General features: G+C 43.1%; 1 protein-coding gene across 4 annotated transcripts in view; it reads left to right on the forward strand.

Annotated features, from left to right (window-relative positions):
• The first annotated feature begins 3,532 nt into the window (after positions 1-3,532).
• Positions 3,533-15,877, forward strand: part of zmynd8 (zinc finger, MYND-type containing 8) — a 51,509-nt gene continuing 39,164 nt past the window's right edge. For all 4 annotated transcript variants that reach the window (XM_063215550.1, XM_063215551.1, XM_063215552.1 and 1 more), the window contains exons 1-2: positions 3,533-3,622; positions 15,549-15,619. In XM_063215550.1, coding sequence (XP_063071620.1) covers positions 3,609-3,622; positions 15,549-15,619 — 85 coding nt within the window. In that variant the 5' untranslated portion in view covers positions 3,533-3,608. The remainder of the gene's footprint in view (positions 3,623-15,548; positions 15,620-15,877) is intronic.

Genomic DNA, 15,877 nt, shown 5'->3' on the forward strand with positions numbered 1-15,877 from the left:
CTAACCATCACGCCTGCTGCGCATAGGCCTACTAGCCTGCACATCGCAAAAATATGTTTTTCATCATTCTATTATTTTTCTGTTGTGTCTCTGGCTCCAGCTACTGTTCTGTGTGTCGTTTGGTCGCTAGCTAGACCTTTTCTGATGCGACTCAGACGGCAAACTTTCCTTCCGGGTAAACGAAGGGGGAGGGGTCAGTCAAATGAAATTCAATAAATGAATAGTCAAATATCACAAATTGAAAAACGATCAAAAATGTTGTCATTTTTTATAATGCTATTATGGTATGAAGTAACACATGCAGAAAACAAAATACAGCCATTTCTGCTTGTATTGCTTTAATCAAAAGAAGAAGTTGCACCCTTTTTTGAATTTCATATTTCATTCCAAAATAGAATAATGAATGAACGAAAAAGTACACAGACCGTACATGGACCGTACACGGTCCGTGTATTTTTTCGTTAATTCATTTTTCTATTTTGGAAGTCGCACGAAAAATGAAAAAGGACTCATTTGTGATGTTTTACGCTTGAAAATCACATGTGAAATGAAATCCAGCGCCATGCTTTGATATCTGTTACGTACTGAAAATGAAACACTGAGTCTTAGAAAAAAGAAAAAAGCAATGAAGAAAAATGCCCTTCGAATTGCGTCTTTCATTTAATTAGGACCACGAATGTGGGTGACCTGGGAGTATCCTGGAAGTAGGCTATAGCGTACTGTAGGCTTTGGTTCAGTTTTCCTTGCATGGTTTCTTTGGGCACATTCCAACTTTGCCAGCATTGTTGCTACACTATTCCGAAACGTTGGTACACTGCAAGGACGTGGCTGCTCTGCGATGAATGTGCGAATAATATTTTGTCATGCTCAGTCACTACCTCGTGAGATGATTTCGTTGATATCCCAAGCGCCAGGGCGCATGCACGCGCCACCACCATATTGAGTAGGGCGCCCCTTGTGAGGAGTAGAAGATGAATTTACTAACATAAACCGATTTAACCTTTTGCGAGTTGAGATTCCATGTGATTATTTATGCCTATCCTTCACACTTGATTTTATTTGCATAGCGTATTTGTGGTTCATTAACGAGCATCACGCACAAACCTTTTCCCCCTTGCTCAACCACGATTTGCAGATGATGTTATTTGACATCTTTTCACATTTTATGAAAATATACGCAAGCAGTGAAGGACAGCTGCGCAACTAGAACGTTGACGGGAGGATTAGTTTAACGGTCATTGATTCAGAGAGGTTTTTGACATCTCTGATGATCAGCAACCTTCATTTTCTCAGATCATCTCTGGCCTGTAGATGCAGTCTACATGGAAGCCTCCTACCACTAATGCCCTAAATACACCAAAGTGAAACGTGTATCAAGCGTGCGTAGTCTACATAAACAGTGCAGTGGTAGTTTTTTTTAAGCGCTCGAAAAAATGCGCACCAGCTCTCCAAACTCGCAGCTCGCGCGTCAGCGCTTCAAACTTGTGAGCGAAAGAATAGGCCCACCACTCAACTTTGTTGCTTTGATGTAGGCTGTGTAGGCTTCAGGTCCGTTCACACGTAGCCTAGGCTACATATTTAACCTACTAGCTAATAAGCAAAAGGTGGCAAAATAACAACGTAAGACATAAAGCATCTTTCAATAATCATATGGCATCGCATTACATAGGCCTACCACTGCTTTGGATTTTGTTCCCTAAGGTAGCCTACTGTATATCCTAAGTATGGAAATGTAGCCTACAGTGAGCTATGAAGGCTATCGATGTAGCCTAACCGATAAAAAGTATGTCCATAACTGGAATGTTGCTCATTCAATAAGGGGGGCGGTCTGCAAGCTCCAAGAGGCTGGCCATATCACTTGTGCCGCGCATAGGCTACATGCCAGGCCTGCACATGCCAAGGATGTGGGTTTTTTCATTCTTCTACTTTACTGTTATGTCCCTGGCTGGATTTCTGGAGCGTCTTTTCTATGCTCCATGGTTGCTATATAGGGCCTAGGCCGGTACCTTCGCTGGTGCGAGTCAGACGGCTAATATCCTTCTGGTTAACCAATGCATCTGTCAAATGAATTTCAATAAATGATTTAACAAATATTACTAATTGAAAATCGATCAAAAATGTTACCAATTTACCTGCAGCAACCTGAGGCAACACATGCTGAAACCCAAATACAGCCATTTCTGCTTGGATTGCTTAAAACAAAAAAAGAAGTTTCACCCTTTTTTGAATTTCATTTTTCATTCCAAAATAGAATAATGAATGAATGAAAAAGTACACGGACCGTACACGGACCTACACGGACTCAGATACTTATTATAATCAATCTAATGTGTTTTATCTGTTTCCATTATTGATGCAGTTATAACATGGGCACAACATTTTATATCATGTGGCATTGGATTTTTTTCAATAGAATAGATTTTAATATTAACAATAACTTAAAAAGGACATTAGCTAATAGTAGTGCAGTGTACACTAATCAGATTATCTGTAACAAAGCGATATTGTTTAACCCATTTTAGCCTAAGGCACCTGAAAAAAACGCCTCCTGAATGCCTAAGCCTTTTTTGTGAAAAGGTGCCCTCTGTCTATTAAAAGTAAAACCCTAAATATCTCAGCCTCCGATGCACATCAAAACATGAACCTAGTTGCATTTAAAAGCTAGGATCCCATCTTATATTAGAATGTGTTTATTCAGCTCTAACATACCCACATTTTTTATTAAAAAAGCACAAATCTCAAGAGCCTGAATGCAGCGTATATGTCGCTCTAGGCGCCAAAGGTCAAACAACGTATACTGAAAATGTAACTGCTTGTTATTTTTTACTGCTTAGCATAATTTATGTACTTTCTCATCAAAGTAGAGCAAAATAAACAATTGTATTTCTTTAGCTTAAAAAGCAAAATAATATTTATTAACTTAGAACTGAATTATCAAGTTGTATAGAGGTGAAAGCAAGCACATAAAAAGTCTAGCTAACTGGTTTCAAGGTGCACATATACTCAAAGAAACATGGCTTTAAAACGTGAAGATTTGTCTGATCGGAAGGCAAAGGCAAATCAAGAAAAGGTACTGTGACCCTGTGCACTTGTTTACCCTCTCACTCATTTTTTTTTCTTTGCTGCAGAAAGTTTAACTTCAGGGAGGGCTCTGTGAGACAAAGGCCTTTTCTTCCCCCCTGAAGTGAGGGCCTTAGGCTTCTGTAGGAGATCGGTTTTCAGGCTCTTCAACTGAAAATGCTCGCATAAACTTCTTCCATAATAGCAATATGAAAGCTGTACTTTCAGCCTTTGTAGCTGTCTGGGCTGTTTTGCCCTTCTCTGTGTTGTTTCTGAGGATCGGGGCCTAGTCGCGTTTTCCCCTGTCCCGAGCACTGCCGTAGCTTGCTTGTGCTTGAACAAAAGACACCCAGCCAGGAAATGGAGCAGCCAATCGTCTGCCGCATCCCATTCTGGCCCTGACAGGCAGCCAATCACCTCCCGGCTTACACTCGGCCGGCAGATCGGCCAGCCTGAAGTGCCGTGGCTGTGCTGTGTGCACAGTGAAGGCTGAGGGCTGTCCTCCATGTTTTAGTAAGCATTGACATAACACACTGTGTTTGTTAGCCATGCATCCACAGAGGTAAGCCTGCTTTTTCATTATTTCACTTCATCCTGTGCCTAGCTAGCCTGTGTTATTGTGACTGTTATGCTGTTAAAAGGCTGTTCCTATTATAGAAGGGGGGAAAGGTCTGTAAGTCACACCACACCAAAGGGCTGGAGGGAGATAGGAACAGTGGACAGCAGTGTCTCTCTCTCTCTTTCTCTCTCTCTCTCTGTGCTGCTTTCTGAGGGACAAACAGAATGTATCACAGAGGTCAGTGTGAGTCTCTTGTTGTATAGAAAAGGGCGTGCTGGCTTGTCACCATGTAGGAAATTCCTTTTCTCCCACAAATCTGTGGCAGTTACAGGCAGCAGGCTTCAGACCGAGGCACTACTGTACTGTAGGCAAACCTGCTCTCAAAATGGAAGGCCTCGAGAGCAGAGGGGAGGCAGCAGGCAGAGCAAGCTCCTCGGCATATGGTACAGCCTAGGCAGAGAGAGGGCTCCTCTGAGGCAAACCATGTTACTGAGTCGTCAGTTCTGGACTGGCACAGTGGCAAAATGCATGTGAATAAGAAACTCAGTGGGATCAGCTGTGTGAATGTGAAGCCTTTTCTGGCTCCACGACTTGTTCTGTCTACACTTTGAACTGTGAACTGTTTTGCGTGCTGGAGAATGTTTCCTTATTTCATAGATGAGTCCAAAGCAAAACAACAGCTCGGTTTTTGGATCATGTCACTTCAGCACAGCACACCGGCAGTCTGTTGTTCAGGCTCTGGCTGGAGAGGAAGTAGGCCTATAATGCTAAGCTCCACTTCAAGGGTCTGTTTTGTGCATGGAGTCGGCCATTACAGCCAGACTTTTTTTTCTGTCCTCTTGCTCCTGCTATTCTCTATTGGTCTTCATGCTCATCTGTGAGCTTTGACAGGGAAGTGGGGGTGTCACCTTGTGGGCGAAAAAAAAAAAAAAACATTAGGGTGGGCTTGCTTGGGGAAAATAAATCTGTTTTGAATAAAATGGGCTCCCCCCCTCTTCCCTCTCAGCCCCCTGTCAGTGCTTAATGAGCTCTAGTGGAAAGAGGGGGGGGGGTGTGTTACGCGCCTGTTTGTCTTCCTGAAACAAACTGCATGCGTGCCACTGCCACGCGCTTTGGACTTGCCCTTCTTGTTTGTTGGCTTTTCCTGTCTGTGAGCCAGATATCACAGCTCACAGCCACTCGCCACCACCACCACCGCTGTTGTTGTAAAGGGGTGACAAAAGAGGCTGTTTATTACGATGCCCTCAGACCCTTCACAAGCACTGCAATAGACACTCTCTCGTGACCTCATTTCACTCATGAGACTGGCCCATAACAAAGCAGGTGTTTGAAGGGTGATCGGGGGCTGATTAGTGAGCAGTGTCTTTTAATCCGCAACCCAGCTATCTCTAAACCTATTTGCCGAGGTGCTAGTCACTGAATTTAATCTCTTTACAATGCACTGGTGGGCAGTTTGTGTTTGCATTTTTCCTCTTTCTTCTTCTGTATTAATCCCATTTCTTTAAACATGCTGCCCTTTTATTTATTTATTTTTACTTCTGATTGGGTCTGGCCTTCAGAATGTTTTTTTTTTCACTTTCCAAGGTGCAATGGGTTGTTTTTCTAACCTCAACCTTTCTGTCACCTTTCTGTGTGACGAGATCCGAGATTCATCAAACTGACTGATGGTTCTAGTGAACCCTGTCGGCCACAATAACACAGTCCTTACTGTGATGATGCAATTTTCCATCGACATGAAACACAGTCATTTACTCCTCCCAGCAGGTACCATATTTCAAATATGTCTTTATTGGTGTTGTTTTTTTCCTACATCGTTAGAGAATCCAGAACAGGTGTGACTTGTGGGCCTGTGATATTTCTGTCCCTTTTTCTATTTTTTTTCCTGTATCCAAGTCCCTGAGTGCATTCCCTTTAGACCCGGCTGTATGCTAGACAGAGGGAGGCTTGCTCTCTCCTTCAGCAGCAGGGCTTGCAGCCACTGTGGCAGCAGCAGCAGCAGCCGTGCAGCAGTTAACAGCAGCGAGCAGCAAGAACAGGCAGCAATGGTTTCAAAATGGACGCCCTGAGATTGCTCAAAGCCAGAGATAGGTGGAGGGGAATGTGATATGCGATCAGCCATGCTTCTTGCTCCTTCATAGTGGATCCCATCGCAGGTGTTTTTGGACACACTAAAGGAGTCGACTCGACGGCGACTGTGGTGGTAAAAGGGAGCGAGAGGAAGAGAAAAGGAAATAAGGTGAGGAGCCATGTTGTTGTAGTCGAGGAGGAGAGAGGAGAAGAGAGAAGGCAAGAAGGAAACCCTCCCTGCATTGCAGCAGAGGATCTGAGCCGGGAGAGGGGAAAGAGGGAGCCAGTGTGGCACACCGCGGCTGCCGGCCAATCACATTCCTCCGTGTGGTGCTCAAACCAATCGGCAGCCCACAGCTGAGGTTAAAGATTGACAATCGCACTGAGAGCAGCAGCAGGGAGAGCAGGGCCCTTCTGGAAATTTCTGCACCCATCTTTGTCTCATCCCCTTCCAGCCTTTATAATTTAATTTGAAAAAAAAAGAACAGAAAAAATAAGTGCCTCTTTAAGCAAAAAAGCCCCGGGCTGAAGAAGCAGTGTTTTGTATCCTTAAAGAAAAAAAAGGTATGCTTCTATGTGTGAATTATTGTGATGTCGAAATTTGAATGTGATGTCAATGAGGCGACGAGATAACATTGTCAGGAAATGATGTGATGTTTGTTTATGTGACAGGCTTGCTCTGTTCTGTGGCAGTGGTTTGCATGAAATGGAAGAGAATAGTGCATTTTCCCCGAGATAAACGCAGGCACACGACTGGCTGGCTGGCTGGCTGGCTGGCTGGCGGGCTGAGGAGAAGAAGGAGGCCATGATGAGATGCTCTGTCTCCGTTCGTGTTTTTTCTCTGTGCGCTGTCATTTTCTCTTTCCCCAGAGATGGGCAGAGGGAGGAAGGGAGGAGAGTGACAGAGTGTGGTGTGTGTGTGGTGAGTGGGTTAGGGGGTTAAAGATGGAGAATGGATGGAGCTGAAGAGAAAGGGGTAAAGAGAGAGAGAGACAGAGGGAGATGGAGAGAAACAGGAGACCTGATGGGGGGTAAACAGTAATTCTGCTGCCTCAACAAGACCTCAGCAATTGAGGACAGAGAGAGCTCTACTTACACCTAAAAACAGTCAACGATGGCAGTGGCACAGCCACATCTAGGACAAATTAAACCTGATTTGTTGCCCCTGATGGAAATATAGGGTATATTTGGGTGAATGCAAACAATCCTTATCAACAGGGATTACTATGCTATAATGCCATGCAATCGTTGCATATATTCATTGAATCATTATACACATCTATTACCCGGGATGTTGGGGCATGTTTGTTAGTAGGTTAATCGTATAGCTCATTGCTGGTGGTTTATTTATAATAAAAGGAGGCTGGCTGTGATGGTGGGAGGAGAGAGTAGCACCGAGCACAGTGCTCTTGGATCACCAGGACGGCAGGTTGGTGTGGCTTTGTCTCGCGGCATTTTGCAGGGGGATGTGCGAAGCAGGCCGAGACGGGCAATTATCAGCGTGTTGTTTCTGGAGGAAGGCTCCTCGCCCAAGACCAGCCAGGCACCAGTTTTAGCACAGGCATTGTTGCCAGGGAAGTGCGTACCGTGCCCAATCTGTGTGCCACAGCTCTGAAGATGGAGCCTCCCATGAAGGATGAGGAGGAGGAGAACGGAGAGGAGAGGGAGGACGATGGGGCACAGTCATATTCACTACGCTGCACAGTCTGGCTGTTGCAACTTTGAAAGATAAAATTCAAAAGGGCTAACTGAGCTTTGATGATGATCAGAATGCCAAAAGCAGATGGATTCCGTCGCTAAAGGCATTCAAGCTTGTGTATATCAGCTTAGGCACTGAGAGCGAGAAAATGCTGTGTGTTTAAAAAAAAAACAGACAGCCGATTCTGTCCACGTCCTCGGCAGCTCAATAATCGATGTGAGGGCGAGGCGGGTGGCTGGCTGAAGGCCTGGGGAAAAGAAGAACCACATCCTTCCGCTCTGCATTAGCACGCTCAAGCTGTGTGTGTGTGCTTTGCTTTTCATGACTACTGACAGGAAATTCATGAGTGCATGAATGAATGCCTAAATAATGTATATATATAATCGAATTTCGAAATTATCTTCTTTGCTGTGTTTTCTGTTTTGTTTTTGGTGATCTGAAATGGACAAAATAAGGGTGTGGCCAAACATTGATCTTGGTGTATTTATTCTGTTGCCTTTGTCCTTATAATCATGATAGAGGAAATGCACTGTGTATTTCAAATGACCTATTTGTGTACTTCAAACAACCTTTCTTTGTGTACTATTTGTGTACTTCATATGACCTCAACTAACCTGAGAATGGAAAGTGACTGATTTGAATAATACTGATTTGTGTACAATAAGTCAGTCACAAGGCAAAACACATCACTGCAGTGTCTCAGCTATTTAGAACAGCATGAATAACTTATCCTTTGACATTCATGGTCATCTTAACCTTCAAAAAAAACTGAAGCTCTTTCCTGAGGCCTGAGTGGTTTAAAAATGACCACATTTGCAGACAAGACTCTGAAGAACCAGCTGAGTGTTTTCTGTGGAATCAGGCTGATCGGGAATCTGTCCATGGTCGTGGTGGACCAAATGGCAGTAAGAGAGATGTCGCTGTGTTATGGAAGAGTCAGAGACAAGGCATGCCTCTCAAAAGCATCACCTTGGTGGAAAAATAGTCACTTGGTCTGTGAGGTGGTGTTGGACAAGAAGAAGAAAAAAATAACTTGACAATTCAGCAAACGTCAATATCAATTTTGAAAATGGTTCTCCTGTGTTTAACTGAGCAAGACAAACCCCATACTCTGGGCTATACATGTAGTTCTACATTTTCTGTGAGTCCCTGTGACAGACCTATGTCACCTGCAAACATTCCAAAAGGCAAACCAGTTTCTGACCAACTGACCATCTCTACCATATAGAGGTTCACTCATCTGGCCTATTCTTACTTGGCCTATAGTTAGAATAACTCATCTGTGACTGCCATTTCCTTCTTTGTTCTACTGACACAGAAGTTATGCCAGTGAAAAGGAGTCTACCCAGGGTGTACCAAAATCGTTTATTTCACCAGGCTAACCTTTTATTCACGGTATAAAACCTAGAGCTGGGCAAGCCTGGCTCTCACCAGACTATATCAAAAGTGTGATTTAGTCTGAGAACCATCCCTTCATTTTGTTGGGGAAATTAAACTCGAATACTATTTAAAGCTTGATGTAAGGCTGGTTTTACATCTGATGTCGGTATGGTGGATCTGTAAACAAACTGCAAGCTTCTCCCTGTGTCTCAAATGGCACACTTCAACACTATGTTTCAATGCGTAGGGTGCGCGCACAGAACATTTTGGTGAATTCAGTGCACTGACAATGCCTGGATGATGCCCTGACAATGGCTGAAAATGCAGTGCTTGAATGATGGACACTGCACGCACTAAACATCCGCCATGCTGTTAATGAAATGGAAGAATTGTGGCGTTCAGTTCAGTAGAAGAGTAGAGTAACAGTCTCCTAATTCTGTAAGTAAGCTTAATGTTGCAGAGACAACCTTCTCATGCCAAGCCAAGTATTGTATGTGTGATAGTTGCCCGTTGGGTTGAAGGAAATGTAAATACAAGCACGAGACGCTGTGCAATGTAAACAGTAGCCAACCGATAATTTGACGAGCTAATGCTATGCCCACCCATCACGTTCAGTGAGGGCACAGTGCATAGTGCTCAAACTTTTCCACAACACTATGCACTAAAGACCTCAGTGCACTGTGTGCACTATGCTCTAGGGTCATTTCACGTGAAATCAGACACTTTGGGACCCGACCGACCCGGATTTCAATCATACTTGGTGTGCCTTTTTAGTAGCAAGGTAGCACCCCAGAACTGCATTGGTTTGAATCTGACACTAATATTAAGGGAGAAACAGACTAGGAAAGGTTCACATGTGAGGGTAGGACACTATACATTCAGCCTTGAATATATCAGTCAGTGTAAGTCATAAAAAGATGCCTGTGGTATTGTTTGAAAGCTCTTTTCTGGCTCTACATATTACACAATCAGCTTGGAATACAACAACTCTCAGAATATGAATTATGATAAATTGAAAAATTAAAAATTGAATATCTAAAAAAACTATATTTTAAAATGGCCAGTTCCTTGTCCAAACGTAGCCGGCAATGTCATTAGCAACACCTCAAATGCTGGTGTTCGGTTCTTTATTCATTTCAGAGAGAATTTGACTCACAAATATGGCATCATACAGATCACTTACAAAACAACACATGACAAAACAAAAACAAAACAAAAATGGTCAGTTTCCATGGTCCCAGGTTTCAGAAACTAAGGCAGATGTCCATTTATACACACCAAATGATGATATGTGAATGTTTGAACATTCCTTCTCTGTGTACCTGTGTCATCTTCCCTTTACCGTACTTTAAAGAGATAATCAATGGCTACACTCTCATTTTGTACTCTACCAGTGCATTTGAAGCAGCAGCTGTGTCTTTTGTAGATAATGTATAAGTACGTCCCGTTGCAGTTACAGGTTCCACTACCAGAAGCACATCCTGATGATCCATGACAAGTCTATCTGGTCTGAAGGGAAAAGTGAAGGATGGAGATGGTCCATGAGGATGCAGGAAGTTCAGTTTCACCTCTCCAGTGCTCTGCATACATTCCTCAACACATGCTAGCCACCAGTTGCCATCATATACAGCTACAACATACCCTTTGATGCTTGAAAATGTAACACATTCCTTTACTGAGCTCACTCTTTCAACTCTGCCTTCTCTGAATGCTGAAAATGGCCTAACTTCCACTGTGTCCATTGACAATGGGCAGAAGCTGTGTAGTTTTTGAGTACCTGGAATAGTTCTTGCAGATTCCAACCTTTTCAACAGGTTCTCAGCTTCATGATGGTACATCTCTGTTGTGGCAAACTGGTAATGGATGTTCTTGAGAGAGATGCACCATCATGAAGCTGAGAACCTGTTGAAGAGGTTTGAATCTGCAAGAACTATTCCAGGTACTCAAAAACTACACAGCTTCTGCCCATTGTCAATGGACATTAGGCCATTTCCCGCATTCAGAGAAGGAGTTGAAAGAGTGAGCTCAGTAAAGGAATGTGTTACATTTTCAAGCATCAAAGGGTATGTTGTAGCTGTATATGATGGCAACTGGTGGCTAGCATGTGTTAAGGAATGTATGCTGAGCACTGGAGAGGTGAAACTGAACTTCCTGCATCCTCATGGACCATCTCCAGGGCTTTTTCTAGACATTTTTGGCATGAGGGAGCATCATGGCAGGTTGCGGGGGGATGAAGGGGGGAATTTACTAGGGGGGCTCAAAAAAGTAATTTATATATATTTTTTTAAAGTATAAGGGCGGAGGTATGAGGGCGGAGCCCCCCTATTTCATCGTTCAGAAAAAGCCCTGATCTCCATCCTTCACTTTTCCCTTCAGACCAGATAGACTTGTCATGGATCATCAGGATGTGCTTCTGGTAGTGGAACCTAACTGCAACGGGACGTACTTATACATTATCTACAAAAGACACAGCTGCTGCTTCAAATGCACTGGTAGAGTGTAGCCATTGATTATCTCTTTAAAGTACGGTAAAGGGAAGATGACACAGGTACACAGAGAAGGAATGTTCAAACATTCACATATCATCATTTGGTGTGTATAAATGGACATCTGCCTTAGTTTCTGAAACCTGGGACCATGGAAACTGACCATTTTTGTTTTGTTTTTATTTTGTCATGTGATGCTACTATGGTATTACCATATTATTAGTAAGTGGTCTGTATGATGCCAAATTGTGAGTCAAATTCTCTCTGAAATGAATAAAGAACCGAACACCAGCATTTGAGGTGTTGCTAATGACATTGCCGGCTACGTTTGGACAAGGAACTGGCCATTTTAAAATATAGTTTTTTTAGATATTCAATTTTTAATTTTTCAATTTATCATAATTCATATTCTGAGAGTTGTTGTATTCCAAGCTGATTGTGTAATATGTAGAGCCAGAAAAGAGCTTTCAAACAATACCACAGGCATCTTTTTGTGACTAACACTGACTGATATATTCAAGGCTGAATGTATAGTGTCCTACCCTCACATGTGAACCTTTCCTAGTCTGTTTCTCCCTTAATATTAGTGTCAGATTCAAACCAATGCAGTTCTGGGGTGCTACCTTGCTACTAAAAAGGCACACCAAGTATGATTGAAATCCGGATCGGTCGGGTCCCAAAGCGTCTGATTTCACGTGAAATGACCCTCTAACCATCAGTGTCACTGACACAAGTGTGTGATATGAGACACAGGGTCTGTTTGTCTAATTATATGTATTGCCCTTCCTCTCCATTCTGTGGTTGGGATCCCAAACTAAAGCTTTTCCATGCTGTCCTTCAGATCGGAACAAGTGCACAAGGCAGCATGGGAATTCCCAGGCTAGGGCTGGTCAATCATTCGAAGAAATACCTGCTAAAGGCAATCTGCTAAATGAGAGAAACGGACTCTACCGACCGCTGTAGGCTAAAACCACACTTACAAAAATGACAGAACACCGTAATCATGTTTGCATTGACTGTCAACACTTTGGGTTAAAAAAAAATCATCCACAGCAAATAAATGGTGAACTGTTTTGAGTTGCTCATTTCGACAATCCACACATGAATGATGCCTGCTTGATGCAACATATACTGCATTTTAAAGACTCCTTTTAAAACATACCCCATATCATTTTAGTTTTTATTCTTATGTTGTGTTTCAACGTAAACGGATAAAAAAATATTCGCATACATGTAACCAGCACCTTAGTGTGAGAAGTCATTCATGGGCTAAAAAGACAACATGGTGAATAGATAGTCACTACCAAAGAATTTAGATTGGATAAGAACTAACACTCAATGGAAAATGCATAGGCCATGGTGTAGTACGGGGCTGTAGAGGACGAGGATACGAGTGGATGGAAAAGTAACTCCGGTGCGCATAGTCAGTGGGTGCAACACCATGATGGATAAAAATTGTGACTCCAAAAAATCCGGAAACTCCACAAAATCGCTCGAAAGAGGATATCCGGTTGTCAGTGTTCAGTTTGTGGCCAAATTAACGGCAGCTGTCGGTCAGCATTAATTACGGGGGATAATTAATGACAGCTGACAAACGTTCACAGTGTCCAATGACTGTTCCACACTCCAATTCCTGGCGGAAGTGGCATTACAGTTTACCATCATGCCTCCAGGGCTCAATTCGAAACGGGAGGCAGTGACTCGATGACTCTCCTCCTACATAAACAGGTCACTGATCAGATACTCATGAACGGCCATCCGGGTACTTTGCTCTTAAATTTGCGTTACGCCCCTTTATGGGTGAAAACAAACCGAATGTCTCATTGACTTACATGCTACATCGGCTAACCTAAATGAACAGATTCCATGCTTCAGCCACGGCTGTTTGGCTATATTATTTGAACAGCCGGCAACACAACACGTTTTCGGCATGTTGCGCGTGAACAACGCTTGTCTATAGGTCCGTATCTTTCGTTTATTGAACCCCAACATTACCAATTGACTTGTATGGGTTGTTTTCCCCCATAAATGGGCGTAACGCACATGGAAAACGTCACGCCGTTCATGAGTATAGGTGAAGTTAGTAAAATAGGCTATAAATAGATCGAGCGCCAGCATATTTAGATACTACAATGTTGATTTATCCATTCGACTTTATATATCTACATACATAAGTGTCAGAATAAAGAGTATGATAAGGTAGTAGCTTGGGTAGTAGCCATGTTTGTTTTTCAGGTTTCCGGTTGAGAGGGAGGTGGCGCACAGCATGTTGGGTACCAAGGCAGCGAAGTCAGCATCTGATGCTGACCTCAAATATCCCCGTTACGCCCACAAATGCAGTCAACTGCCGAGGGAGGAAATAAAGCAAATTTTCGTTTCGATCCACACTTCATGACTCGATGTCCAGTTAGCTCACTGTAAGGACAGCTGCCTTCCCTGTTTCGAATTGAGCCTAGTACTGATGGTAAAAGAAATGTGTCTCCCCTCGCGGCCAAGCCATACTACGCTGGGATGACGTCTGTAAACCTTCCTATCTTAACTCTCTTTGGTCACTACAGAGACAAAATAGGCCACAATGGTCATAATCTTTCACAGGTGATCCTCATTGTTCTTCCTATAATTGAAAGGTGTTCTACTAATTGAGCTGTTAACAGCTAATTAAGAGCGATGTTACCGTAGCCTATCCACCTTATTAAGTACCACACATTTAATATAATTTCATACTTAAACATAATTTCTTGTTTGCTTGTTACGGTTAATGGTCTTTGGACTCACAGCCAGATATCCAGTCAGAGCGCCAATGCTAGCATTGCGACACCTGTCTACAGTGCATAATAAGGCAGCAGATGATTGTTGTGTTAGCGTCCAGATTTGTGCATTACTGCTGCTTAATATGCTAGGATGCTGGAAAGGGTCCCAAATAATCCTTAACTGTCAATCGGTTGACCTGATTGATCAATTCATTATACACAAACAAGCTAAATGGGGGGTTGGTTTCGGAAATGTGTGAAAGGGCTGAAAAATCTTAGGGCATCCCTGATGAAGACCGCGTTGGGTCGAAACGTCGTATGGCCTGAATATAGTGTGTGGACTTCTACTCTCTCTATTGACTGGGGCAGAAGAACATTGTAATATTGCACATTTGTGAAGTGTCATTTCAGCACCTAAGAGACTTGGCAAAGCTGGGCCTAATACTTGTACTCATGAACGGTGTGACGTTTTCCATGTGCGTACGCCCATTTGTGGGGGAAAACAACCTATGCAAGTCAATTGATGATGTTGGGGTTTAATAAACGAAAGATACAGACCTGTAGACTAGCGTTGTTCACGCACAACATGCCGAAAACGTGTTGTGTCGCCAGTTGTTCAAATAATATAGCCAAACAGCCATGGCTGAAGCATGAACTGTGTTCATTTAGACTAGCCGATTTAGCATGTAAGTTGATGAGACATTGAGTGCGACCTTGCCTCCTCCACTTGTGCTTGTCTCCTCGTACCAGGAAGTAATATGTCATGATGACATCACTGACCACAGCATTATATTTCAATATCTTGCAAAAGCTCAATTGTAAAGCCTTCTTCTCATTTGCAATTGGGATGGTGAATGAAAAACAGTCCCTCAAAAGTTGTTGTGGCTAGGCTGACAGCTGGGAAACTTTATCGGTTTCTCCACGGAGGAGGGGCCAGGAGGTGGGGCGAGGAGACAAGCACAAGTGGAGGAGGCAAGGTTGCATATTGTAACGCACTCATTGGGTTTGTTTTCTCCCATAAAGGGGCGTAACGCACATTTACGAGCAAAGTACCCAGATGGCCGTTCATGAGTATTCTTGTTTCTTTTCATTTGTAGTTTGGCAGAGGCAGAGGAAGAGGTGAGGGTGGAGTGGGATGCGTTGAGGGATGTATGTTTACAGACGTGTCGAGGCCATATGTTTTTAAAATAAGGGTCTACCGATGTGGGCTATTTTATAGCTGATACCAATGTTTAGAGGTTAGAGTGTTTCTATATCCAATGTCCACACGGGTGTTTAGACATCAGAGTTAGCCAATGGTCGATATGGACAGCCAATTTCTTTTTTCCCCTTGATTTTTTTACAGCCATATTTTTCCGTTTTCTCCTACATTGTAAGTGTCAAACAATTAGTACAAGGATGAACAATGTTTCTAAAGTTAATATAATTGACTGGTCCAGACACTAACTTGAGTTGTCATCAGTTGGCCACATAACCTGATGTGTCATCAGTTGAGCACATAAGGGACTGGGCAAACCGGGTCTAATTCTTATCCTTTTTATTTCCAGTTTGGCAGACGAAGAGGTGAAGGTGGAGTCGGATGCTGTTGAAGGGATGGAAATCGCAACACGGTCCAAAGGTGAGAGAAGCTTTCCTTGCCCTATACATGGGTTCTAAATTTTTGTTTTCACCTATCTACGCGAAACTAACTGCACACAACTCAACTTCTGATTGTTGGAAACCGCTGTCGGTCAAAGACATAGCTAACGTGGTTGGCTGCCAGTGCCTTGAACCTCCTCAAAACATTGTGTTGATAAACAATGTGTATAAACACATGTATACGCATGCGTAGCCATCCGGGTACTTTACTCGTAAATGTGTGTTACGCCCCTTTATT

This window comes from Engraulis encrasicolus, chromosome 14 (genome assembly GCF_034702125.1).
Source record: "Engraulis encrasicolus isolate BLACKSEA-1 chromosome 14, IST_EnEncr_1.0, whole genome shotgun sequence".
Classification (NCBI taxonomy): Eukaryota; Metazoa; Chordata; class Actinopteri; order Clupeiformes; family Engraulidae; genus Engraulis; species Engraulis encrasicolus.